The sequence below is a fragment of the Sorex araneus genome, chromosome 3 (assembly GCF_027595985.1).
Source record: "Sorex araneus isolate mSorAra2 chromosome 3, mSorAra2.pri, whole genome shotgun sequence".
NCBI classification, from domain to species: domain Eukaryota; kingdom Metazoa; phylum Chordata; class Mammalia; order Eulipotyphla; family Soricidae; genus Sorex; species Sorex araneus.
In genome coordinates, this window is record NC_073304.1 from 307,513 (window position 1) to 334,787 (window position 27,275).

General features: G+C 66.9%; 2 protein-coding genes across 5 annotated transcripts in view; one reads left to right on the top strand and one right to left on the bottom strand.

The window, feature by feature from the left end:
- Positions 1–345: 345 nt before the first annotated feature.
- The window catches only part of AKT1 (AKT serine/threonine kinase 1), a 29,898-nt gene continuing 2,968 nt past the window's right edge, over positions 346–27,275 (top strand). Inside the window, exons 1-3 of one of the 4 annotated variants that reach the window (XM_055132642.1) lie at positions 346–546; positions 21,412–21,522; positions 26,941–27,069. In XM_055132642.1, coding sequence (XP_054988617.1) covers positions 21,477–21,522; positions 26,941–27,069 — 175 coding nt within the window. In that variant the 5' untranslated portion in view covers positions 346–546; positions 21,412–21,476. Of the gene's footprint in view, positions 547–19,613; positions 19,757–20,058; positions 20,208–20,875; positions 20,901–21,411; positions 21,523–26,940; positions 27,070–27,275 lie in introns of those variants that run through there. The other 3 variants (XM_055132641.1, XM_055132640.1, XM_055132643.1) reach the window with 3 other exon arrangements.
- On the bottom strand, positions 15,841–17,964 carry ZBTB42 (zinc finger and BTB domain containing 42). Its single transcript, XM_055130204.1, has one exon. The coding sequence runs from the start codon at positions 17,924–17,926 to the stop codon at positions 16,886–16,888; it is 1,041 nt and encodes a 346-aa protein (XP_054986179.1). The 5' UTR covers positions 17,927–17,964; the 3' UTR covers positions 15,841–16,885.

The window sequence follows — 27,275 nt, forward strand, 5'->3', positions numbered from 1 at the left end:
CGCCTAGCCTCCGACCCACCCCTTGGACCGGCCGACGCCCACCCTTGCGGCCCCACCCCTCGGACCTGTCCCGGCTCACGCCCACCCCTCGGCCCCCACGCCCACCTCTCCGCCCCCAGCCCTCGGCCCCACCCCTTCGCCCGGCCCAAGGCCACCCCCTCGGCCGCAGCCCACCCCACGACCCCCCTTTGGAGGCCGCCGCCCCCCGCGCCCACCCGCTCCGATTCCGCCCCGCCGGCTGACGCCCCCTGACTCACCCACGCGCCCCCCTGCCCGCGGGGCCGCGGCCCCCGCAGCGCGACGCGCCCGGCCCGGCCTGCGCCCGCGGGTTGACGCTTCAACCGCGCCGGGCGACGCGGGACCCGCAGTCCGGTGACGGCGCGGCCCGGACGGCGCCCACCTGCCGGTTGAGCCCCCTGGCCCCACTCCTGGCTGGATGCAGGCAGGGCTGGGGCGTAGGCGCGGTCTCCCGGGACCCCCCTGTGGCCAGCCTCTCGGCGTGCCCGGCGCCCTGTCCACGCGGCGCGGCAGCGCTGCTGCTACAAGGTATCCGGTGTCGTGAGGGCGGACGGGGCAGGGATGGGCGCCGGGCGGGGGCGGCACGCGGGCTCACCTGTCCCGGGACGCAGCGGCAGGAAGTTTCCGGGGAGGGGGCACGCCGGCTGCGGAAGGGGCTCGGGTCCAGGCCTTGGGACCTCACCGGGGGGCCGGGCATTCCCACTGGCCCCGCCCCCGCGGCCTGGCCGTGACTTTGGCCTCCAGCCCAGGAGTTGGGGAATTTCCCCAGTGCCCTCCCTGCCTGGCACAGACCTGTCCTGCCGCACCAACCCCTGCCCTCCTGCCCACCCACCGCCGTCGGGGGGCTCGAACAGGTGACAGAGTTAGGGGTGACAGCAGGTGGTGGACAGGCGCGACACAGCAGGATGTGCAGGGGACCGCGGGGCAGGGCGCCAAGGGCTGGTGCCCCCAAGCCTGCCCTGCGGTGGCTGCACCCGGAACAGCCCCAGGTGCAGGAGGGAGGGATGAAAGGCCATGGCACAGCCGTGACCCCCTCCCGCGCCCCCACTTCTGGCCCTGGGGAGGACACCCCGCCGGAGCAGAAACCCACAGGCCAGGGGCTGGCCTGGCACTCGGGGAAGCCTGGTGGGAAGGAGGAGCTTTCTTGAAGGTCACAGACCCTCAGCCCAGCGCTCCCACCTGGGAGACCCAAATCACATGTTCTCAGGACACAGCCTGCGGCCTGTTCCCGAGTGGCCAGCAGGCTGGTGCGAGGCCGACTGCGCGGGGGAGAGGCTGGTGCTGAGGGGCAGAGCGCTGGGTACCCTGACATCACAAGGCTCCAGTGGGAAATCAGTGGCTCGGATCTTCTACCACAGGAAAAAGAAAATTAAAAGAAAAAAAAAATCCCAGGTTGGTGGGGAGGGGAATTGGGCGACTGGAGTCGGCCAGAGCGTAGAGCGCCCAGGACTGACCCGGAAACGTGCTGGGGCTGAGGGTCCATGTTTGATCGGGGGGAGGGCCCTGTCCCCACAGAGCGGCGGCCCTAGGGAGAAGGGGCAGCCTCAGCCGTGCCCGCGGCCAGGAGCAGAGCAGGAAGGGCCCGGGAAGAGGCCGGGGAGGAGGCTCTCAGGGGCAGGGGCTCTGGCGTCACTGTCCCAAGTCCTGCTCTTGCTAGGAGAACAACGTCCAGGGAAGGGGCCAGAGCAGCAGTGTAGCGGGGAGGGCGCTCGCCTGGCCCGTGGCCAACCCCGGTTCAATCCCGGCACCCCACCTGGTGCCCTGACCCCTGGTGTCCTGATCACCCAGGAGTGATCCCTAAGGATTAGAGAGGGAGTCCCGGGCCTTTACCTTCTAGATCCAGTTTTGATCTTATGTCGTTAGTTAGGCGGTTAAAGTGGAGTTGAAAGCCAGCAGTTTCGGGGCTGGAGCAATAGCGCAGCGGGTAGGACGTTTGCCTTGCACGTGGCCAACCCGGGTTCGAATCCCAGCATCCCATATGGTCTCCCAAGCACTGCCAGGAGTAATTCCTGAGTGCATGAGCCAGGAGTGACCCCTGTGCATCGCTGGGTGTGACCCAAAAAGAAAAAAATAAATAAAATTTAAAAAAATAAAATTCAAAAAAATAAAATAAAATTCAAAAACCAACAGTTTCTTGGGCCGGAGCCATAGCACAGCGGGTAGGGTATTTGCCTGGTACATAGCTGACAGGGCTTTGATCCCCAGCATCCTGTATGGTTCCCCGAGCACCGCCAGGAGTAACCCCTGAGCATCACCAGATGTGGCTCAAAAACAAGTAAATAACGAAATAAGATGTAAATAAAAACCAAGTTCCCTGAGGAGCTGTGACGCGGTGGATCCAGAGGCCAGTCTCGTGACTCCTGGGGCAGACGGCTTAACAACTGCAGTAGTGCTCGGGACTCACTCCTGGCTCTGTGCTCGAGGGTCACTCCTGGTGGGGCTGGGGGGACCGTATGGGGTGTTGAGGGTCGAACCCAGGTTGTCTGCATGCAAGGCCGCAACCTGGCTGTCTTGCCGCTTGTGCTCAGCGTGAGTAGTTTCAGGCAGAGTGTGAGATTAGAGGGAGAACACACCTTAGAGACGCGCCACATGCTTCAGTGGCAGAATCTCCCGCACGATCAAAAGACAGGCGGCTGATTCAGATTTAAAGCGCAGGTCCAGGTGGCGCAGTGAGGGGAGAGGAGATGGCGGGAGATCGCTACTAGCTCACGAGTGATCTCGGCATAGATTGTTTTGTTTTGCTTTGCTGAAAGTAGAAAATTGTACTGGGAAGTAGGAGAGAGAAGAAACAGGAGAGGGGCTCCCAGAGGGGAGGGACTCCGTGTGGGGCCGAGTTCCAGGCATGTATTGTGATTCCTCCCTCGCTCTAACACTGCCCAGTGACCGGCTGGGCAGTGATTCTGCCAGAGGACCAATCCCGCCGGCCACTAGGGCCGAGGCCTGCGTCCCAGACCAGGCCTCCAGAAGGCGTTCTCTCACGACAGTAGAATAACAGAGCGGTCATCTCTAATTTTCCGAAACTGCAAGTGTCATGTTTTTGGAGTAAGTATAGAAATGTTTATTATTTCAAAACTAAATATTTTTTGTTATCATTGGCAATGAATAGACGTTCTGGGATCTCGAGGCCTCCCTATTCTATAGCCCAGATCAGTGTTCTCGCAAACTGCTCAACTCCCCAGCCTCTAGTGGAGGGGCGCGTGGGAGGGCCGTCGGTGGTTGATGGCCCCTGGAGCCCCGTGGGGCCTGCGCCCCCCCACGCCAGCTGCGGACTCTGCACGCCCTTCCCCTGCTAGCCGCTAGGGGGAGGCAGAGGGCACAGACACAGCGGTCCAGAGAAGAGGCCGCCCCCTGGGTGAGGGAGGAGCAGCTGGAGTCTCCCACCGGGCGCCGGACCCCCAGAGCGAAGCCCTGAATCGCGAAGGCTCACCCCGGAGCAGCGTTTGTATGGGTCGGCCGGCCTTTACTCCACATGCTGCGGACATGGCACGGGAGACTCAGGCCACAGTGACCGCCAGGATGGCCAAGCACTGACCGCAAGGTGACCCAGGGGCAGAGCCCAGCTCCGGCCTGGGCACCGGGGAGCAGAGAGAGAAACGTGCCTGGCCGGGTGGCAGTGGCCGCGATACCCGGTAGATTCTGGTCTGTGTAGGCGCTGCCTTGCCGACCACGCCCGCCCTGCTTGGCCCCGGAGTCTGTTAGCCGAGGAGAGCCCCCAACACCGCGTCCACCCTCCAGGTGGGGAGGGGGCTGCAAGTGGGACTACCCGGGACTGGAGAGGGTCGGGGAGTGCTGGGGCGTGCCAAACACTCAACCTTTGGTGCCACACCCCACCTGTGCTGTGGGCCCCAGGCCCCAGGCCCCTGACACCCACTGGCCACCCCCCAACCTCCCGTGTCGCCTTTGTCGCCCACAACCCCTTTCTCAGCTTACATGTCTCCTCAGGGGCTGCTGACACGACCCCAGTTCAACTCCCTGCACCGCACATGGTCCCCTGAACAAGCCTGAGCAGAGCATCTGCCCAGGAACAGCCCCGGGCGCCGCCAGGGCCCAGGAAGCAAAGCGTGGGGGGAGGGGGTTATCTGGAGGACCGCAGGAGCACAGGGCCGGGAGTAACCTGCGTCTCTTCCTTTCGTGCCAATGATCCTGTCCCTGTCATTCAGATTGTGGTTTCTAGAAATGAAAATGGGGCGCAATCCCACTGGACACGGCAACTAAGCAACAGAATATCCAGACAGTCCAGCGGGAAGGGTGCTTGCCAGCACCCAGCTGGCCCAGGTTCTACCCCTGGTGCCCTGAGTACCACCAGGAGTGATCCCTGAGTGCAGAGCAGGAATAAGCCCTGAGCAGAGTCAAATGTGGCCGAAAAAACGAAAAGAAAAGAAACAGAATAGCTGAGAACGCCCTGTGGGCCCAGCACAGGGAGAAAGCGTGCGCTGGCCGAAGTGCCCACCAGGGGGCGCTGCTGTCCTGAGCCCGCCGCCTGGCCCTGCCCTTGGGCCTCCTGGGGAGGGTCTTTCACCCAGAGGTGCGGGGCGGGGGTTGGGAGGGCGCCTCTCTGTCCAGACCAAGCTGCCCCGCCTCACAGAAGGCGCACGGCCCCCACTGAGCAGAAGAGCGGTGCCAGGCAGAAGTGCAAGGCACGCGCCCAGCTGTGCCGTCCCGAGCCCTGAACACCGACCTGCCCGTCCTTCCACACAGCACAGTTCCATATGCACAAAGCCCTGCAGGGACTAGCTGCACCTCACGTGACAGGTTCTTGTATACACTAGTGTTTTCCTTGCACAGTCTGGGAAGTCACCTTTGAAAGGCAGGACAGGTGACGTAGAGCTGTGACACACTGTTGTGACTACAGATACGTCGGGCTGGAACACACGGGAGGCTCGGGAATTAGCAAGACGTGCTTTTGAGGGGGCCTTACTCACAGGTGCTGGGGCGCTGGCCCATCTCCCACATCCTGCCGTCCACGACTCGGGTCCTGAGCAGACGCCCGCATTCCCTTGATGGCCGATGGGTGTGGCCACCTTCTGGCTGGCCCGGCTGGCCCGTCATCCCGTCATCTGAGTCTGCCCTTTGCCCTTTTCTGAACTGCTTCCTTACACTTGGCCCAGCTTTCTGTGTTTTGGGGGGTTGGGGTGGGAGGAGGGGCACAGCCAGCCATCAGCTGTGCTCAGGGCTGACTCCTGGCTCCGCACTCAGGGTTGACTCCAGCAGGCTCTGGGCATCACCGGGGTGCTGGGTTCCAACCCAAGTCGGCCACTTGCAAGACAAGCACAGCCTCTGTCTTAGCACTAGGGGCCTCTTTTCTCCGTCTGTTTCTTGTTGCCCGAGTTAGACTGTCAAGAGCTGCATGCAGGCCTCCGGCAGGAGCTGGCCTCCATTCCCAGCCCCGCAGGGACCCCCAGAACGCCCCTGAGTACCACGGGGTGCTCCCAAATAACAGCAATCATAATAAGAACTCAGGAGAGAAACGGGAATTGGGAATGAATTCACCTACAGCAGCTTCTCCCACACATGTGTGGGACTGGGGTGACAGCCCAGCAGGTAGGGAATTGGCCTTGCACGTGGTTGACCCAAGGTCGATCCCCAGCACTCCATATGGTCCCCTGAACCCCACCAGGAGAGACCCCTGAGCACTGAGTCAGGACTAAGCCAGGAGCACTTCTGAGTGAAGCCTAAAAAAAAAAAAAACCACAATAGTTTCTTAGAGAATGAACTTGGGAATGAATCTAAACATGTTAGTGACAACTTTGTATGTTAAAAACTACAGAATATTATCAAGAAGAAGATCAAGAGGCATAGAGCAAACGAGGAGGCATCACTGCACCCGCAGGGAAACGCCACGTTATAAAGATGCCAACACTATCAAAGTGAAGCGATAAACAGAACCTCTACCTAAAAAATGTCAGCAGCATTTCCCTCAGAGAGAGGCTGGTTCCCTAACGAATAGGGCTTTTCCGGATCCCCCACAAACAGAAAGAGGGAGGGGGAGAGAGAGAGGGAGAGGGAGGGTGGGTCCCACTTTCCAATGTAAACTTGCCGTCAAAGCTGCAGTGACGGTGGAGGGATGGGTAAACAATCACTGTATGAATGAAATGCAAACACAAAAGTTCTTAAGTTTGTAACTGTACACCACAGTGATTCTCTAATAAAAAATAAAAAAAAAAAAAAAAAGCTGCAGTGACGGACAAGGTGCAGCCTGACGAGGCAGCTGCCAGCCCCGCGTGATGGACAGAGCTCAGAAAGGTGGTTGCTTGTCTAGTTCGATTGACTTTTTTGTTCATGTTGGAGGTCACACCCAGCAGTGCTCGGGGCTTACTCCTGGCTCTGCACTCAGGGGTCACTCCTGGAGGGCTCAGGGGACCCTATGGGATGCCAGGGATGGAACCCGGGCAGGCTGCAAACAAGACAAACACCCAACCGACGATACTGTCATTCCAGTCAGTTGATTTTTTTAAATTTAATTTTATTTATTTATTTTGCTTTTTGGGTCACACCCGGCAATGCTCAGGGGTTACTCCTGGCTCTGCACTCAGGAATTACTCCAGCGGTGCTTGGAGACCATATGGGATGCTGGGAATCGTACCCGGGTCAGTCATGTGCATGGCAAATGCCCTATCTGCTATGCTATCACTCCAGCCCCTGATTTTATTTTTTAGTTGATTTTTCTGGCCACACTGTTTGTCCGAATTCGGGGTTTGGCTGGGTTACTCAGGGATTATTCCTGGCTGTGCTTGGGGTGATGTAGGCAGGCAGACAGGGACGGCCCGTGGCAATGGGGTTCCTAGGAAGTAATCAAACCAACAGGGCCAGGCTGCGACACAGGCACCAGGCCTGGTGAGACCCCCACCTGGTGCCTGGGCCCAGAGAAGGCTGGACCCCCCTCGGAGAGAAGCTTGGCAGGAACAAAGGCCACAAAAGGAATTTCGGAGAGTTTCGAAGAGGACCCTGGCCCACTCCCCACTCTACCCCTTGGCCAGTGACTCCTAGCTCCTGAAAGCTCCATGAGGGGCAGCTCGGGAAACCCCTCTAAAAGCCATCTCGAAAGAGGACGGGCGCTCAAACGCTCATGAAGCCCGAGCCCATGTGCTGCATGTGCCTACGTGGCCGAGCACACGTGGCTCCTGAGCACACGTGTCCCTGGAGATGTGTGTGGGGTCTCTCCGCCTCCGGAGAAGCCAGCGTTGTCCCTTGAGCACATCCCTCTCTCTCTCTCTCTCTCTTCCCCGCCCTCCTTCCCCTTCTGAAGAGCCTCCCAGTGAATCTATTTTACTTATTTATTTTTTGGTTTTTGGGTCACACCCGGCAATGCACAGGGGTGACTCCTGGCTCTGCACTCAGGAATTACTCCTGGCAGTGCTCCAGGGACCCTGTGGGATGCTGAGAGTTGAACTCAGGTCGGCCGCGTGCAAGGCAAGTGCCCTCCCCTCTGTGCTGTTGCTTGAGCCCCCAGTAAATCTGTTTTGACTTCCCCCCTCCTCTGAGACTCCTCCCCATGAGGACGGCGACCTGGAAGGGCCTGGGACTCCCCCTCCCCGCAGAGTTCCTCACTCCAGCCTGGGTCTGCAGCTCCCCTGGCAGTCGGGTGCCCAGAAGACCAAGAGGACAGGACGGCAGGACGGCAGGCACGGCGGCCACCTGGTGGGGCTGGTGGGGGACCGTGTGGGCCCATCACAAACTCATCCTGGCCTCCCCAGCCCGCCCTGGGGTGGCAGAGGCGGGTCGGGAGAAAGTGACCGTCTCTCGCCTCTCCCCTCACAGAAGCCACCCCTGCGGCCCCGCTGACTTCAGAGGGGATGCCAGGCGTCAAACCCAGGTTGGCTGTGTGCGAGGCAAACGCGCTACCCGTTGGACCATCACTCTGGCCCTCATCAGTCGAGTTTTGATGAAAGTGCCACAGTAATTCAGGAGGGCAAAGGACAGTCTGCAGACAGAAAGAGCTGGCAAAGTGTGTAACCACGTACAGAAGGCGCCAGCACGAGCCTTCGGCTACACGTTATCCCAAAAGTCAAGTCCCCCAGCTGTCAGGTGCGTGCCGTGTACTCAGCTGTCCTGGCTTAATACACGGTACCCGTGTGACCCTCCAGCATCACCAGGCGTGACCCCTGAACAGAGCCAGAGCTGAACCCTGAGCACTGTCGGGTGTGGGCCAAAGCCTCCCCTCCCCCACCCTAAAGCTGCTGCCCGTCCACTTAGACGAAGCCCCCAGGCAGGCCGAGCTGGGCAGAGCCTGGGGACCCCCAACTGCCTCTCAGCTGCCCCATTCCCCTGCCCCATCACTCCCTAAGGAATGCCCCAGGACCCCAGACCCAGGCTGCTGCCCTTTCCTGCCCTCGGGGGCCATCCACCCCACCTCCCTGAGCCTGTCTCCCGCATGCCCCCAGCCCGAGCCGCCCCAGTCGCCCCCATTGGCACCTCCAGCCCCTGCCCAACCCTCCCAGCTCTGGGGACTGGGAGCCCCTCAGCAGGAAACCCCCATGGGTGGGCTTGGGCTGCAGAGTGCCCGGAGGACAGGCAGGGTCCATGCCGGCACGAGACCCGGGGGCAGCGCGCCCTGGCTGCAGAGAGGAGCTGGCTGCTCTCGGGGGCCTGGGACGGGCCTGGCGCCGTCTGTGGAAGCTCCTCAGCACTGGCCACGTGGCCATTTCTTCTCTCACGTCCAGGGGCCTGAGGCGGGTGCTGGCCCAGGTCCGGACAGTGCCGCCTGCAGCCAGGCCCCCACCTCCCTCTCCAGGAGAATAGGAAGTGCCCCTGCCTCGCCCCCGCAGCAACCCCCGGGGGTCCCCACTCACGCACGCTGCCCCCTGCTGGTGACCACCGCCAGAGGCAGTGCAGCCCCGGGCTCCGGGGAGCGGTACGCGGGGTCAGAGTCCAGCCAGGCTGTGGAGGGCCCACTGCTGTCACCCCTGCCGCCGCCAACCCCACAGACGTGGCCCCCCAGTGCGCCCTGGGGAGGCTGGGGAGGAGGCAAAGCCACGAGGGAGCTCCAAGAACCCCAACCTCTCCAGGAGCACAGGGACCCCTCCCCACACACACACACCACACACATGCACGCGCACACACACCACACACACACACACCACACATGCACGCACACACGCACATGCCACACACACGCACGCACACACATGCACACCACACACACATGCACGCACACACACACGTACATGCCACACATACACAGGCATGCACACACACATGCCACACATACACATGCACACACACCACACACATGCACACACACCACACTCATGCACACACACCACACACATGCACACACACCACACACGTGCATGCATGCACGCACACACACACCCACACCACACCCCCACACACGCGCACACATGCATACACTACACCACACGCACGCACACACCACACATATCACACACATGCCCACACACATGTGCACACACGCACATACCACACATGCACGCACATGCGCACACCACACACATGCATGCACACACACACACAACACATGCACGCGCCTCATACCACACACATGCCCTACACACACGCATGCACACACGCCACACACATGCATATATGCACACACAGATACCACATGCACATGCACACCCACATACACACACACACATGCACGCGCAATGGAGCTCTCGGGTCACGTGAGCTGGCAGCCACACTGCTCCAGGGGATATTTTTCATGGTAGAGACAGCAGTTCATCCAGCCTGGGACGTGGAGGTGGTGTCAGGAGCAGTGGCAGCTCTCACGGGCCGCAGAGAAGGAGCCTCAGCTGCGCTTCCCGAGAACAGAGACCCAACGGGCTCTGCGGGGCATGTGGATACGGCCACCTGTCCACCCTGTCCTCCTGTCACCCCAAGGGTCACAGCGCTATAAGTACCTGAGTGACGTCGCCTCGAACTTCCTCCAGCACCTGCACGAGCACGCTAAGCACGTGGCTTTGGAAGATAAAAGAAACCAGCGGGGTGGACACGGCCACGGACACCGAGGGCGTCCCAGGGAAGCTGGCAGGCACGGCAGGGCTGGGGTGGGAGTGCCGCGGGACGCGGGGACCTGAGACCGGGGTGCGGAGGGCACCAGAGGAAGCGCCGCGGCTCGCAGCGGTCAGTGCAAGGCCAGCAGCGGCAGCCAGGCCGGACAGTGCCGCGGGCGCCCTGCGAGTTCCGGGTGGTCTGTGGCGTGGCCAGGGCAATGGTGACACGGGCGGGGCCGGGCCCCGCCCAGGGCAGACAAGGCCCCACCGCCTCCTCCCCGGGAGGGCACCGCGGAGTGGGTGTGGCGAGGTGCCCGTCTCCCCCTGAGCCCTTGGGCACGGGGCGGCAGGTGTGGACCCCCAGCAGTGGCCTTGGTCGAGCCCCCCAGGCTGATTCTTGAGTTCCCGTAGAAACGAGCACGCAAAACTAGTCCCGGAATCTGGGGCCGGAGAGACTGTCCAGCGGGCACAGCAGGGAGGGCGCATGCACGTGCCTGACCCGGGTTCGATCCCTGGCACATCGTATGGTTCCTGAGACTCCGCTAGGGGCGGTCCCTGGGCGCAGAGCCAGAAGTGACCCTGAGCACTGCAGGGCGTGACCTAGAGTCAAAGAAAGGAAGAAAGAAAGAGTCAGGGGCCTCAGAGATAGTACAACGGGTAGGGCTCTGCCTTACGTGTGGCAGTACTGGGTTCAACACCCGCTCCCCACATGGTCCCCCGAAGCTAGCCAGGAGTGACCCCTGAGCACAGCGGGGTGTGGCCCAAAGGGGTGCGGGGGAATTTACTCTCAGTTGAGCCTGAGGCCGTCCCATTGCTGCAGTTTTTTTTTTTTTTTTTTTTTTGCTTTTTGGGTCACACCCGGCGATGCACAGGGGTTACTCCTGGCTTTGCACTCAGGAATTACTCCTGGTGGTGCTTGGGGGACCATATAGGATGCCGGGGATCGAACCCGGGTCGGCCGCGTGCAAGGCAAACGCCCTACCCACTGTGCTATCTCTCCGGCCCCTGCTGCAGTTTTCCTCCTGCCTCACTTCCTCACTTTTTTTAGTCTTTTTAATTTATTTTGACTTTCTGGGTCACACCCAGTGATGCTCAGGGGTCACTCCTGGCGGTGCTCGGGGACCATGTGGAATGCTGGGAATCGAACCCGGGTCAGCTCCATGCCAGGCAAACGCCCTCCCCACTGTGCTATCACTCTGGCCCCTCTCCTGCCTCACTTTCATTGGTGGCTGTGACCCGGCCCCTGCGTGCTCACGTGGTGGTGCTCACTGAGGCTGGCAGGTCTACACTGACCCCCGGGCCCTGGGTGCTCGGCCCGCAGCACCAGAGAGGAAGGGAAGTGTGCGGCTCGTGTTTGTAGTGCAGGCCCTTCGCCCTTGGCAGTCACGGAGACGCCGAGAAGCGTGAGCGGCTAGGCGGAGTCACCCCACCCGGGAGCGGCGAGAGTGTGCGGGGCGGGGGTGGCGGGGTGGGGGGTTGGGGCGCAGGCGCAGGCCGCCCTTCCGTGGGGGTGCTGCTCACCCCAGCCGAGCCCGAGGAGCAGTGTCCACCCTCCCGACGTCCAGGGGACCCAGGGAAAGAGGCCTGAATGCCACCAGCACAAGAAGCCGCCAGGTGTGACCCCAAATTTGAGACCTAAATCTTAGCCACCTGAGCCCCAGAAGTGCCGCGAAGAGCGACGCCGAGGCTCGCCGCCAGCTCCCAGGGCTGCTGCAGTCACGGGGTTTGCAGGGACCTGACTCCGGCTCCCCACGGGAGTCCCCAGGGAGGCGGCTGGCACTCTGGCAGCGGCACACGGCCCGCACACGTGTGACATGGTGCACAGAAGTTGGAGACCGCCTGAGTCTCCAGGGCCTAAACAGGCGAGGGTGATCCACGTGCAGTGCCCAGCGCTGGGGAGAGGGGTGGAGGACGTCAGGCGTGCAGGGCCCTCCAAGGAGGCTCTCGAGACAGTGCTCTGACATGGGGTCCCTGGTGGCCCTGCCCAGGCCAGTGACGAGGCCCCCAGCTGTGCTTGGCCCCCACCACCTGGTCTTAGCTGTTTGGTCTCTCCGGCCTTGGGAACACCCCCAGGGCCTGACTGTGCCCTCTGGCGAGTGGAGCGCGGGCACAGCCCCTGGGGAGCGGGAGCTCCCTGCGTCTACAGCCCACAGGGCGACCTGCAGCAGGGCGAGAGCGCTGGGGGCGGGAGCCCGGGCAGGAGCCCTGAGGCTTCAGGTGGACCCTTCAGTGGACCCTTCAGTGACAGTGAGGCCCAGGAAGGGCCCCGCGCCTCAGCCCTGGGAACTACACAGCCTGATTGGCTGGTATCAACTCGCGTGTCTCAGGACCCTGCAGCACTGCAGGGGACTGCACCCCCCACCCCCAGGTCTGCAACAGGGAAGAAAGAAAACTGCGGGATTCAGTTCTGGGGCAGAGAGAGAAAGGAGGCAGAATGCAGGCGAGAATTCACCAGAATTCACCGGGTACCTGGGAGGCGGGGCCCAGGGCAGGGGCTGGGGGAGGCGGGCCCAGGGCGGGGGCTGGGGGAGGCGGGCCCAGAGACTGGGGGAGGCGGGCCCAGGGCGGGGACTGGTGGAGGCGTGGCCCAGGGCGTGGACTGGGGGAGGCGGAGGCGTGGCCCAGGGCGGGGACTGGGGGAGGCGGGCCCAGGGCGGGGACTGGGGGAGGCGTGGCCCAGGGCGGGGACTGGGGGAGGCGGGGGCGGGGCCCAGGGCGGGGACTGGGGGAGGCGGGCCCAGGGCGGGGACTGGGGAGGCGGGGGCGGGGCCCAGGGCGGGGACTGGGGGAGGTGGGCCCAGGGCGGGGACTGGGGGAGGCGGGCTCAGGGCGGGGGCGGGGCCCGGTGGGGGCAGGGGGAGGCCGGGCCCAGGGCCCAGGTCGGGGGCTGGGGGTGGCGGGGCCAGGGCAGGGGCGTTCCTCTGAGCTGGTGTTTGGCCCCTGCCGGGCCAGAAGTGTGGACTGGAGCAGACCAGTGCGGTGCCTCCGGCCCTCTGCACGGGCCCTGAGCTGCTGGCGCCGGGCCGCCCCCACGTGAGAGGCACCTGGGCCGGCACCTGTGCGGCTGGAACGGGGAGGGGCAGGGGCTGGAGCCTGGCCAACCTGGGCCCGCCCAGGTCACTGTCCTTGCCAATCTGATGCCAAAGGTACTTTCATCTACGTGTTTTATTATGGACAGTTGCAGGCATTGAATTTGCACAGAACAAGGATCTCTGAATCTGTACACCACTGGCCGCAGCCCCAAGCCCAAATATAAATAACAAGACCCAGAAAATAAAGAATGACCCAGGACGGGACCACCCAGTCCCTGCTGGCCTCTGCCTCAGAGCTGAGCTCGGCAGGGGCGTTCCCTGCGGGGCGGCACGCGCCCCAGTGCTCCGGTCCCCGTGCTCCCGTCAATCTGCCCAGGTGCAGACCATCAGGACTCCTCATCGCTGGGGAGGGGGGCCCAGCCCACGCCAGCCCGCGCCCAGTCAGAAGTAAAGGCCCTGGCGTGGAGGGTCTCCTTGGGAGGGAGGGAGCGGGGGCTTCGGAGAAGAAATGGGGTCCCTGGGGAGGGGTTGCATGTCCCGGGCACCGGGTCTCAGCGGACGCCGCTGAGGAAACCAGGACATGCACACAACGGGCGGGCTGGGGCTGAGCCGACACCGGCAGCGCAGACGGCGCTGGGCTGGGGCTGGGCACAGGGATCTGGCACTGGACCAGGAAGCACGAGTGGCCCCACGCAGCAGAACCTGTGCCCCGACCCCCAGGCCTGGCCTCGGCCAGAGGGAAGCAGGCTGGGGACAGTGTCGTAAAACACGGTGATCAGAGTGAACTGCACAAAGCGGGTAGGGCCGCGTGGACGGGAGACGCAGGGAGGGGCAAGGCTGCGGGCCAGGTGTCCTGCAGGGACCCAGGAAAGAAGTGAGCTGGGGGTCGGGCGGGATGGGGCAGGGGGCGGCTCAGGTGGGCCGGCAGGGAAGCAAGGGCAAACTCCCAGGGGCAGCGGTGCCCGGTGCAGCTGTTATAGGGGTGTGACTCTTGCTATTGTCGTCACTGTCGTCCCCCCAGCCCCAAGTGTGCCTGCTCTGAGATGGGGGTCTCCTGGGGGCACTGGCTGGCACCCAGGGAACATGCCCCCAGAGGCCCCCTGTGCTGTGCGACCTGGCTCCCATCTTCCTGGGGAGTGTGCGGGCAGTCCAGGACTGACCAGGGACAAGGCCAAAGGGGCTGCGGCCAGCGCTAGGCCCCGTGCAGGCTGTCTCCTCAAAAGGGGCCGGAGGGCTGACCCTCAGGTTGTGCGGGGCCGGGGGCAGCGTCATGGAGCCCAACTGCACAGGGAGAGCGGTGGGGACAGTGGGTGGGAGGCGCCTGGAGCCCCCCTCGCTTTAGCTCAGACGGGCTCGATTGGGCTAGCCCCCGGGTCAAGTGGAGGTTCCTTGTGACCCAGGATGTACCCCACAGAGGAATAAACCAAGCACTAGGTCCTCAAGTTGCAAACTCGACATGGGGCTCACATTCCGGGGGGATCCAGCACCGGGAAGGCAGGGCTGGAGACGGTGCAGGCAGAGGGTGGGGGTGAAGGAGACGGAGGCGAAGGTGGCAGGGATGCAGGTGGTGACTGGTAGCAGCAGAGGTGGCAGTGATAAAGGTGGAGGTGGAGAGAAGGTTCTGGAGCTAGAGATGGTAGAGATGGAGGTGAAGGTGGTGGGAATGGCAGGGATGGAGGTGAGAGGGAGGTGGTGAAGGTAAGACAGGTAGAGGCTGTCGGAAGGGAGGGCCAGGTGGGAGCGATGGAGATGCAGGCCGGGAGGTGAAGGAGGTGGGGACGGGGCACGGGGGGAGGGGCGGAGAGCTCGCTGGCTGATGGAGGCTCTGTGCAGGCCACGGCACAGAGCCAGGAGTACTGAGCACCACCAGGTACTGCCCGAAGTAAGCCCAGCTGATTAATCAGAGGTCAAGGAGGAGCTGACGGAGACTGACGGGGTCGTGGGCGGCTGCGGGGAGCCAGTGGTGTGCAGTGACCAGGCCGGGGCGCAGTGATGAGTACATTGAAGAGATACCGGTTGGCGCCCAGGGCTGACTTCCGACTCTGCACCTGGGGAGCTGGGGTGTGCGGGCCGAGCACCCTCCCCGCTGTGCTGTGGCTCCAGCACACAGGTGAGGCAGCGGAGGGGTAAAGGTGATGACGTGCCCAGCTGGAGGTAAGGACGGAGATGAAGGTGATAATGAAGGCAGAGGTGGGAGAGTGGAGGGGATGGGGGGAAATGAGGAGCAGGGGTGGGGGATGCGCTGACAGCGGTGAGACGGGCCCGGGGCCCGAGGACGAGGCGGCAGAGCGTGACGTGACGACAGTGACGGCAGGTCTCGCTCACAGGAGCACGGGCAGGGAGGACCCAAGTGTCCTGCTGGGCCCGGGGCACGGACCCACTCAGGGGAGGGGTGCAGGGCGGGGCTGCCCCTCCAGGGTCCGTCTCGCCAGCAGCTCTCGGCCACCCTTCCAGCCCCGGGGTCCTCCCAGCCAGAACAGCTGCCGCGAGTTCCAGTCTCGGGGAGCAGGGGCAGTGCCCCCTTGCACCGCCTTCGTCTCCCAGGCAGCCAGGGCCGGGGTGCCAGGGCGTCACCCTCCCTAGCCGTGCCGAGTGAGCAGGCTTGGCGGACCCCAGGGCTGGTCCCGCCGCCTGCGGGTGCACTGGCTCGGGCAGGTCCCAGGGCCGGCCTGAGCCCGCGCCCCCTGCAGCTCCAGCTGTGGTAGCCGACCCCTGGGAACCTGTCAGTGCTGGGGCAGCAGCCGTGGCCTGGGGGTCTGCCCCGGCGAGTCTGCCCACCCACTGTGCCCACCTGAGGAACGTAGTCCTGGCCCTGGGCCCCCAGAGCCCGCCGGGCGGGAGGCTGTGCTAGCAGCCCCTGGGTCACCCCCCACCACCGGGTGCGGAGGGAGAGGGGGGCAGGGCTGCAGCAGCTCCCGACTCCCGAAGCCCCCCCGGCTTGTGTCCCCCACGGGCAGGCCCCAGCACTGACGGAATGACCCCATCCCCTCACCCTCAAGGTCCAGAACAGCCACAGCTGCCTCCGCCTCGGGGAAGAGGTCATCACGGGCTGCAGGAGGCGCCACACACCGCCCGGGCCCCTCCACTCCGCACGGAGTCAGTGCCCTGAGAGTGGACACTGCCCGGCATGACCCTCACAGAGCGCTGCGTGGACGGCCCAGCTGCCTTGGCCCACCATCGCCTCTTTCCCCCGGGAGCCCCTGGGAAATGCCGGGGTTTCCTCCATGAACCGGTGGGCACCGGTGTGGCCAGGCCACTGGCTGGACACTCAGACCCGCACTCGGAGGGCCAGCCTCCCACTCCACACAGTGCCTGAACCTCCAGGGGGGGGCATCCCTAAGGGCCTGGGGGCCTGGACAGGGACGGGCAGACACAAGGACAAGTGTGCCAGCGGCAGAGAAAGGAACGGAACCCGGACTCTGCTGGGTCCCAGAACCACGGTCTCGACCACCTCTGGGACCCCCAAAGACGGGGCAGCCTCCCCCAAAGCCCTGAAAGCAAACTGAGGCAGCCTCTCCCGGTGGCTGGGTTCTCTGGCAGCCGCCGACCCGCCCCTGCCCAGCGGGGGAGGGGGAGTCGCAGCGTTGGAGGAGCCTGGGGGCGCCCCATCATCTGGCAGGCACAGCCGGGGCGGGGGTGGGGGGCTCTCAGGCGGAGGGGGACGGCATGGTCCCTGGGGCCACCGGCTCAGGGGCGCCCTCCGGCCGGCCCATGTTCCCGGCCCGTGGCTGCGCCCGCGGCGGGCACCCTGCCCCCCCAGCCTCCCTTGCAGAGCTTGCGGCCGCCGCCCACCAGAAGGGCCTGTTCCTTCTGGACACCCCGCCGGGCACTCCGGGGGCGGGAAGCGCCTCCCCCGGCGCCGCGGGGGGTCCGGCGCGGTCACAGCAGCAGGGACTTGGCCAGGCCGCCGTGGAACTTGCGCGCGTGGCGGTACAGGTCTCCGGACTGCGTGAAGCGGCGCGGGCACCAGCGACAGGCGTGCGGCTTCTCGCGCGTGTGCACCACGGCGTGGCGGCTGAGGTTGTGCGAGTACTGGAAGCTCTTCCCGCACTGCGCGCACGTGTAGGGCTTCTCCCCCGAGTGCGTGCGCTCGTGCCGCCGCAGCGTGTAGGCGCACGAGAAGCTCTTGCCGCAGCGCGCGCAGGTGGGCGCCGCGCCGTCGCGGGAGTGGGCGCCGACGGGCCGCCGCAGCACGCGCGCGCCGGGGCACAGGCACGGGGGCCCGTCGGCCGCGCCCGGGGGCCCGGGAGCCCCGGCCGGCTGCGGGGGGCCGCGGGGGGCCGCCCGCGCGCCGCCGTCCTGCGGCGCGGACGGTGCGTCCCGTCCGTCCGGCGCCCGCGGCGGCGTTTGCAGCTCCGAGCGCGGGGACGCTGGGTCCGGCCTCCTCGGGCCGGGCTTCAGCGACAGGTCCAGGGCGCCGTCGCACGCCCCCGGGGCGGGCCAGGGAGGGGCCCTCGGGGCCGCGGGGCGCGGGGCCCGGGGCGACGGCGCGGGCGGGCGGCGCGCGGGCACGGCGCGGGGGCTCTGGCCGGCGGGCGCGGCCGTCGGCGCGCGGTCGTCCTCCCGGAGGCGGCCCCGGCACACCTTGGCGATGTCGTGCATGTGCAGGTAGCTGGCGGCCGCCAGGACGTCCTCCACGGGCAGGCTGCGCAGGTCCAGGCGGCCCTCGTACATGAAGTCCAGCAGGCGGCCGAAGGCGGGCGCCGTGACAATGTCGCCGTTGAGCCGCACCGTGTCGCGGCCGCCCGCCGGCCGGTCCCTGTAGAAGAGGTGGAAGTAGACGCTGCAGGCGGCCAGCACGGCGCGGTGCGCGGGGAAGCGCGCGTCGCCCACCAGCACGGTGCAGTCGCACAGGAAGCCCAGCTCGCGCTGCTGCCGCAGCCGGCCCAGCAGCCGCCCGCCGTGGCCCGGGAACTCCATGCGGCCGCGCGCTCGCCGCGCCGGGCCCCGACGCCGCGCCGCCGCCGCCGCCCCCCTTTAAGGCGGCGCGCCCGGGCCCGCCCCCCGCCCGCCCCGCGGAGAGCGAAACTCGGGGCGCGGGCCGGAGGGGCGGGCCCGGCGACTTCCCGGAGCGGCGGAACCGCTGAGGTCACCCGCCGCCGCCCGCAGCGCGGCGGCGGGGGCGGGGGGAGATGCGGGGCGCCGCCGCGCGGGGGTCCCCCACGGGGGCCCGGCTGCGCCGTCTGCTCGGGGACCCCTTCCGAGGACCGGCGCCCCGGGCCGGGGGGGGCTTCGAGTTCAGCGCGCTGCGTGCTCGGACCCGCGCCCACCTGAGCGGGCGCGGACCGGCGGCGGGGCCCTGCCGCCCAAAGCCCGGTATTCCGGTCTAGCCCATGGAGCGCAGACCCCCGTTCCAAACTCACGGGGAGGGTCTCGACCTTGGCGTCCAGGACGAGCGACCCCCAGAGTCGCGGGGGCCAGCGGGCCGAGCTGTGCGTCCAGAGGGGCACCGCGCCTGCAGAGGAAGGGGGCGCGCGCCAGGGAAGGGGCTGGGAGGACACGGGGAGTTCCGGTGGACGAGCACCTCTGCGTCCAGCTCTCCAGAGACAAGGAAATAGCGGAGAAAAACAGCAGGGGGTGGGGCGGGCACAGGCGTCCTTCCCACGCGGGGGACTCTGGGCTGGCTGGGGCTCAGAGGGTCACTTGTCAGCTCAGCGAGGGTTAGGTAGGATGGCAGGGTCACCCCGCAGGCCAGAGCGGACAGTGCCCGGCCAGAATACCCTGGCGAGCGCGGGGTGGGGGACCCCGCAGGGGCTGGGGCGGGGTCCTGCTCAGACCCCAGTCTGGGCCCCACCGCACACGTACGCTGCGGAGGAACGTTCTTTCCGGTGAAGACCTGAAAAACAGACCTCAGAACTGCTGCAACACCCCCCTCTCCGGCTGTCCTCTGGGGACTCTGCCCTGGCGGGAGCCGGCCCCCACCCCGCCAGGTCAACGGGCCACTCCCTCACCAGTGCCAGGGCCGCGCGGGCCCTCCTCCAGGCGGCGGAGAGTGCCCGTGGGGGTCCCCGGGCCTGACTTGAGCTGTCGAGGGGACGCAAGGCATGGCCACCCTGTGCCTGCAGAGGTTCAAGAGAAGGCTGGACCTCCGGGGGACACTCCCAGGCCCCCATCCTGGCTCGAGGGCGGCCCCGGGGGCCAGGACAGTGTCAGGGAGAGCTGGAGGACACAGGGTCCCCGCCTGTCCAGCGGCAAGGTCAGGCTTAGGGTGCTCAGGACCCCTCTGGCCCAGCGGTGTGGGCACAGGGCAGACGCGTGGCCAAGCTGCCCAGCACAGCCATCTGGACCCGGAGCTGCCCGCCCCGCCCTGCAGCTGCTGCAGGGACCCGGGTGGCCACCGGCATGTCCTGCCTGTCGCGGGCAGCTGCGGGGGAGGGGCACGGGGACCCTTCCCCTGGGGTGGGCGCAGCACTTTCTGTCGCAAACATCTGGCCAGGGTCCCTGAGCCCGGAGAGCAGGCGGTGGCGGGCACCCTGGGGCCATCTGTCCTGGAGGGGGCATCCTGGAGGGGAGGGCTCGGCTTTGGGGTGGGGGCTGCTGCCCGGTGCCCGGGCCTGGAGAGGGGCCGGCAGGAATTGTCCCCACCCCACATGCTGCCCCAGCCCTGCCCTTCCGGCACCGGCCACAAGACGGCGCCCCCGCGCCCGCGGCGGCCCCTGGACCCCGCTCCTCACGCACTGCCCCTTCGGGGCCACCCCCGCCTTCTGCGCCCCAGGATGGGAGTGGGCACAGAAGCCCACCTGGGGCCAGGTGGGTGGGCGGGGCCGCTCCGAGGGTGCCCCAGAGGCGCCCGCGGAGGCGCGGGGAGGGGGCGCGGTGGTCAGCGGGGCCCCCTCCCCAGCCAGGACCGCGCGCGGGCCCCCGTCCCCGGGCGCTGGGGCTGGCGGGGCCCAGGCCGGGCCGGGCGGGCGCGGGCGGGGGGCGCGCGGCCCCGGCGCGGCCGGCGCGCGGGCGGGGTGCGGGCCGGCGCGGGGGCGCCCGGGGCGGCGGAGGCGGATGTGGGCGGGCGGCGGGCGGGGCGAGGCGGCGCAGGACGGAGCGGCCGGCCCGGGCCCAGCTGCCGGCCCCGAGCGCGAGCGGCGGCCACGCACACCGCGCCGCGGCCTCCGCTGGACCGCCCGGCTGGGCCGCGGGGATGCGGAGCGGCGGGCGCCGGCGGCCGCGGCCCGGCTAGGCCCGCGCGCGCCCGGAGCGGCGCCCGGTGAGTCCCGCCCGCGCGGCCGGATTTCCTCCCCGGCCCGGCTTTGTTCGCCGCCGGGGCCGGGCGCGGGGCGCGGGGCGCGGCCGCCGCGTGACCTTGGGGCGCGGGCGGCGCGCGGGGGTCCCGGCCCCGCTCGGCGGGGGGCGCGGGGCGGGCGCCCGCGGGCCCGGGGCGCGGCGGGGGCCGCGGCGGCGCCGCCCGCCCCGCCGCCTCCCGCCCGCGCGGCCGAGCCGGGGTCCCGCGGGGCCGCGCGGAGCCGGGCCGGGCCGGGGGCGGGGGGCGCGGCGCGGCGCGGGCGCGGGCGCGGGCCGGGGCGGGGGAGGGGCGTCCGCGCCGGGCGGGGTGTGGCGGGCGGCCCCGCGCCGGCAGGGGAGGGCCCAGCGGCCGGCGACGGGCCCGGCCGCGCGCCCGAACAATGCCCGGGCCGGCCGCCGCCCGCCGGAACTGGGGTCCGCTCGCCGCGCGCTCAGCTGTCCCTCTCCGTCAGCCCCGGGCCCTGCCCAGGCGGGTGAGGCCACCCGCCGGCCACGCCCACCCGCGAGGCCCGGCCCGCAGCCTGCGCCCTCCACTCCGCCGCCTGCCCGCCGCCTGCCCACCGCCTGCCCGGGGCATCCTCTGCGCTCCTGCGGGCACACAAGCCCGAGGCCTTCCTGCAGTCCGAGAGCAGAGAGTGCTCTAGGGAACAGTGCCCCTGTGCACAATGTGGAAGTGGGTTTTGAGGGTTGCCTAGGAGTTCAGATGGGGAAGCAGTGGCGCACGGCCAGCAGGTTCAGGGGCCAGTGTCTGTTCTGGCCAGGGCAGGCCCCGCTGCCTCTGGGTCTGGACAGTGCTGTCCCCACCCCTATTAATTTCCTCTCTAGTGCTGTCATTATGGGTCGTCCCCCCCACCCCTGGGGGCTGATGGGTGCTGCGCCCCCCCCATCACATCCAAACCCTCCTTGTCTCTGGCACCAAACCTGGCAAAGCTCGAGATGCCAGCTACACGCAAGGTCAGGTGGACGCAGGCCAGCAAGGGTGCTGTAGTTTGGGGGGCTGGGGGCTCCCAGTGCAGGCCCTTCTTGGTTCGAGCCTCCCTTGCCAGTGGGCTGAGACGGGTGCTCGAGCAGAGCACTGTCTAGCCGAGTCTAGGGGCAGTCAGTCTGGGGGCCGGATGGGCTCCGGGAGGCCCCGTGTCATTGTGCCTTTGTGCCTTTGCTTCCCGCAGAGGCTGCGGCCGCTGTCTGGGCAGACGCGTGAAGGAGCGGCCCGCCTGGGCTCCTGGCCGGCACCATGAGCGAGGCGGCCGTGGTGAAGGAGGGCTGGCTGCACAAGAGAGGTGAGCGCCCGCGGGCCGTGTCGGGGGGCGAGGCCGGCCTCTCGGGGCACTGCCCGTCTGCACTGCGGTATGGGCCGGACACCCAGGGCCTGCCCGCCCTCGGTCCACAGGGCCCCGGAACCCGCCCAGCTGTTCCCGCACAGCCCACACTGCCACCCCAGACCCACACTCACAACAGAGACCCCACACTCGCACCCAGACCGCCCTCTGCCCCCCGGCCTGCTCCCTTTGACCCTGACACAGCACCAGTGCGTCCTGTCCACCGTCCACCCGTTTCTGCCCGTCCCCCGACTCCCTGTCCCTCTTGCCCCCTTCCCCTTCATTCCCTCCCCTCCCCCTGGGCCTGTCCCGAGTACTGTCTGTGCGTGGGGCGTGGCAGGTCCCGGGGGGCACAGGAGCCTGGGCTGTGGGGAGGGCAGCCCCCGCCTTGGGGGGTCCTGCTGCCTTAGTCCCGCCTCTTTTATCAGGCCACGCACCCTCTCGTTAGTGCTGGGGACACCCGCACCCCCCCAAGTCTCTTGCTGTGCGGCTGATGTGGACATCAGTGCCTGCCCTGGCCCTGGGTGTCCGTGCTGGGCTGTCCCCTGATCGGGCGGGGAGAGTGCACTCGGTGCGGCCCCCAGTGCTCGGGCGGGGAGAGTGCACTCGGTGCAGCCCACAGTGCTCGGACGGGGACAGTGCACTCGGTGCAGCCCACAGTGCTCGGGCGGGGAGAGTGCACTCGGTGCGGCCCCCAGTGCTCGGGCGGGGAGTGCACGCTCGGTGCGGCCCACAGTGCTCGGGCGGGGAGTGCACGCTCGGTGCGGCCCACAGTGCTCGGGCGGGGAGTGTGCACTCGGTGCAGCCCACAGTGCTCGGGCGGGGAGTGCACGCTCGGTGTGGCCCCCAGTGCTCGGGCGGGGAGTGCACGCTCGGTGCGGCCCACAGTGCTCGGGCGGGGAGAGTGCACTCGGTGCAGCCCACAGTGCTCGGGCGGGGAGTGCACGCTCGGTGCGGCCCCCAGTGCTCGGGCGGGGAGTGCACGCTCGGTGCGGCCCACAGTGCTCGGGCGGGGAGTGCACGCTCGGTGCAGACCACAGTGCTCGGGCGGGGAGTGTGCACTCGGTGCGGCCCACAGTGCTCGGGCGGGGAGTGCACGCTCGGTGTGGCCCCCAGTGCTCGGGCGGGGAGTGCACGCTCAGTGCAGCCCACAGTGCTCGGGCGGGGAGTGCACGCTCGGTGCAGACCTTCAGTTCGTGTTGGGCACCCAGAAGGCCACGTTGGGCCTGATTTTCGGTTGGGCCAGCGCCATGGGCCTCAGTTTCCCTGCGCAGTCAGGTCTCTGGGTGGGCCTGGTCCATCTCAGATGGGGTAGCCGTGGGGTCTGTCGTGTCCTTGTCCCCGCAACTTGGGGCCCCTGTGCTGGGCTCTAGGGCGACCAGGGAAAGGGGGGGCCTCCTGGTCAGATGTGGGGGAGTCGTGGAGGACCAACGCCTGCCCGTGCCCTGGGACACCCCCTTGGGGGGTGTTGCTCTGGTCTGGGGGGAGAGGTGGAGGTAAGGATGGGGTCTGAGAGTCAGCCTGCGAGGGGCTGGGAGGGGGTCCCCCAGCTCGGGGCGCCTGCAGCTCCTGAGGGTTCCCGCTGCCGAGACTGCACCTCAGACGCCCACCGGCTTGCTCGTCGTCAAGTGGCGTGGCCTGATGTGGCGTGCATGATGTCACTTTGCCTGGCACAGTGTGACATGGCCGCGTGGTGTGATGTGACGTCGCTGAGTGGCGTGGCCTGGCGTGGTGTGACATCACCGACTGGCATGGCCTGGCGTGGTGTGATGTTGCTGAGTGTCATGACCTGGTGTGGTGCCTGGCGTGGTGTGACGTCGCTGAGTGCCGTGGCCCAGCGTGGTGTGATGTCGCTCAGTGGCGTGGCCTGGTGTGGTGTGACGTCACTGAGTGGCATGGCCTGGCATGGTGTGATGTCGCTCAGTGGCGTGGCCTGGCGTGGTGTGACGTCGCTGAGTGCCGTGGCCTGGTGTGGTGTGATATCGCTGAGTGCCATGGCCTGGTGTGATGTCGCTCAGTGGCGTGGCCCGGCGTGGTGTGATGTCGCTCAGTGGCGTGGCCTGGTGTGGTGTGATGTCACTCAGTGGCGTGGCCTGGTGTGGTGTGATGTCGCTCAGTGGCGTGGCCTGGCGTGGTGTGACGTCGCTGAGTGCCGTGGCCCTGTGTGGTGTGATGTCGCTGAGTGGCGTGGCCTGGTGTGGTGTGATGTCGCTCAGTGGCGTGGCCTGGCGTGGTGTGATGTCACTCAGTGGCGTGGCCTGGTGTGGTGTGATGTCGCTCAGTGCCATGGCCCTGCGTGGTGTGATGTCGCTGAGTGGCGTGGCCTGGTGTGGTGTGACGCCCGCTGAGTGGCGTGGCAACTGAGGCGTGGCAGGCGAGTGGTGGGGCCGTTTCCTGTTTGTGTGTGTTGGCCTCTTCCAAACAAACATCAAAAGAGGAAGCTGTGGCCCTCTGTGGGGAAGGCCCTCTCAGCCTCTCTCCTGGCCTGCGGGCCAGTGTCCACAGCCCCGCCTGACCGCTGAAGCAGGCTGGCCCGCAGAGGCCTCGAGGGTCAGCGCTGACAGCCCCGCCCAGCACCGCCCTGCAGCCCTCGTGCCCAGGCGCCGGTGGCGTCACCCCGACCCCCCAGGGCGGTCTCGATCCCCTGCTCGGGAGCCCAGGGGGAGCCCGCGCAGCCTGGCCCAGCTGTCGCGCACACTCAGCCCGTGGCGGCCCCTCCGGCTCCCAGGGTGCGCGGGCCCGGGCACTGGGCTCAGGGGGCGCCAGGCTCCTGCCCACCTGCCCTGGCCAGGCGCCTTCGCTGCGTGGGGGCCTCCCACCACCTCTCCCCTCCTGCCCAGAGGTGTGGCCTGTGGCCGGGCCAGCCAGAGCCTTGGGCACATTCGGTGTGGAGAGGGGCCCGTGTGGCGGGACCTGGGGCTGGCTGGCCTTGCGCGGTGATGGACCGCCGGGGCCTGCCTCAGTTTCCCGTGGAGCTGTGTGGTCCTTGGTATTCTGGTCTGGGGGCAGTCAGGGGAGCCGTCCCTGGTGTCACCGTGTGGGGTGGTGGCAGCTGCGGGCAGTTGTGACCTCCGTGTGGGGAAGCCGCCGCGCCCGCGCCCGCCCACCCGGCAGCTGTCGGCGCGATGGATGCGGCGGCGGCAGGGGACCGTGTGGCCGCGCTGTCAGCTGGCGCCTCCCCGGGCCTGCTGGGGCTCAGTGTGCTGTGCCGAGCTGGCGCCCTGCCAGCACCCGCCACGCAAAGTGTCTACCCAGCACTTTGCCGAGCTGCGCCAGCGCCTGTGCACGCATGTGAGTGCACGTGTGACACAGGTGTGTGGGCCTATGAGTGCACGTCTGTTTGCAGGTGTGTGCACATGTGTGTCTGTAGAAGTGTGTATTCGTGTCTGCACAAGTGTCTAGGCACATGAGTGCACATGTGTGTAGCGTGTACGTGTTTGTAGGTGTGCGGGTTTACACGTGTGTTTAGCATTTAGTACATGTCTGTAAGTGTGGGTACACGTATATTTTGCATGTGAGTGCACATGTGTCTATAGTGTTTGTATATGTGTGTCTGTAGGCATGAGTTCACATGTCTTTTTGCTTTTTTTTGCTTTTTGGGTCACACCTAGCAATGCACAGGGGTTACTCCTGGCTCTGCACTCAGGAATTACCCGTGGCAGTGCTCAGGGGACCCTATGGGATGCTGGGAATCAAACCCGGGTCGCCCTCCCCGCTGTGCTATCGCTCCAGCACTTCACATGAGTCTTGAGTGTACATGAGTGTCTGTGTAGATGTGTCTGTAGGTATGTGTGTATGCATGTATCTGAAGGTGTGAGTACACGTGTGTGTCTAGTGTGTATGTACCTGCAGTGTGTGTGTATATGTGCCTGTAGGCATGTGAGTGCATGAGTGTGCAGTGTGTGTGTACACGTGTCTGTAGGCACGTGCATGCCAGTGTGGGTGCGGTGTGTGTGTGCGCGGGTGTGCGTGTCGTGTTGGAGGGACTGGGCTCTGGCCACCCTGCCGCGTACCCCAGGGCTGGTCTCTGAGCGAGCTGACCCCAAGGCTTTTCTGGCAGGCGAATTCCCCAAGTTTGGGGTCCCAGTCTCACCTAAGTGGGGTCCCACCCTCACTAAGGGTGGGGGCCTGGGCAGCTGTGTCTGAGTGTCCAGCCTGGGACAGGCCTGTGCCCCGGCGGCCTCATGCCAGTCTGCTGTGACCTGCCTCCCGGGGTCCTGATGGCGCACTGGGGCTGCGGGCCCACTGCCTGCCCCTGCCAGCTGCCACACGCACCGGCGGGTCGAGGTCCAGGTGCCGGTGTGTGACTCGGGGTGTGTGCGCGGCAACCCTGCCCCCTCCAGTGGACCCTAGGGGAAACCGAGGCCCCTGCTGCGGGGCAGTCAGCCCGAGTGTGTAGACGCTCCTGCACTCACGTGTCCGAGGCACAGGCTGGCACAGCATGGGGCGGCCAGGGGGGGGCGCGGAGGGGGCTGGCGGCAGTTGGCGAATCGAGATGGATTTGGGGGCCGTGTGGGGAGACGCTCATCGCTCTCCCTGCCCCGTCAGCGTCCCGGGGAGCGGCAGCTGGCGGCCTCCGAGGCTCTCCATCAGGGCCCGACAGCCCAGCCTGGCACGCAGGCGGGGGAGCGGGTGCCCTCCTGGGCGCGGGGTGGGTGTGCGCGGCCCAGCCTGCACTGCGGGCGCCGCTGGGGAAGGCTGTGTGGCCACCGCGGCGTCCCCAGGCCAGGCCCTTGGCTGACGCACTGCGGGAGGCCCGCGGGCTGGGGCCTGTCCCCGCAGTGCACCCCAGAGGCCCAGGGCCGGGCCTCGGGAGGGGCAGGCGCAGTGTCTGCAGGGCGTCCTGAGGGCACCGGGCAGGAGGGGCTGGTCCCGCTCTGCAGAATGTAAATGAGACACTTCCCAGCCCGCTGTCAGTGTGACAAATGACAGGCGCCCGCGCTCCGCTGCGGACATCTGCTCCCTCCCCAGGCACAGCCTGTTGGCACTGCTGAGCTGCTGCACAACTTCCGGGAGAACTTGCTGGCTCCTGGGGAGGCTGGGGGATACGCTGTTGAGGGTGGGGCTGAGGCCGCCACCGGCTCCTGCCAGGGCCCCTGTGCCCAGTGGACTCGGGGTGTGCGGAGAAGTGCCCCCAAGTCGTGGCAGCGGTTTTGGCCTTCTGGGACCCACTGGCTTGGAGTAGTGTACCCTCCTCCAGGAAGGCCCTTGAGATTGGACTTGCTGCCTCAGTCCTTGCCCCCCTCCCCGCAGGGTCCCTCTGGCCCGCATTATCCCAGCTGCCTGGTAAAATGCCAGTTCACACCTCATGGGGTCCAGCCAGACCGCATGGGGCCAGCGGGTGTCCCTCGGTGCAGTGCCAGCTCTTCTGTCCCCCAGGGGAGTACATCAAGACCTGGAGGCCCCGGTACTTCCTGCTCAAGAGTGACGGCAGCTTCACGGGCTACAAGGAGCGGCCGCAGGACACGGAGCAGCGCGAGGCTCCCCTCAACAACTTCTCCGTGGCCCGTGAGTGTCTCCACGCCCAGTGCTCTGCCCCCGGGTGGGGAGGCAGCAGGCGGGCAGGAACACCCGGATCTCAGTGGCCCAGCCCCGAGGTCGGCTACCCGGCATGCCGCCCGGGACAGCAGCAGAGGGCCACACGGGCCTGCCCGGGGCTGCAGGGGGGCTCCTGCTCACGGGGAGTCCCCAGGAGCCCCCACTCACGGGTGCAG

What these genes read in the sequence shown, in the direction of transcription:
- ZBTB42 (XM_055130204.1), bottom strand. Translation starts at nt 17,926, where the DNA reads ATGGAGTTCCCGGGCCACGGCGGGCGGCTGCTGGGCCGGCTGCGGCAG.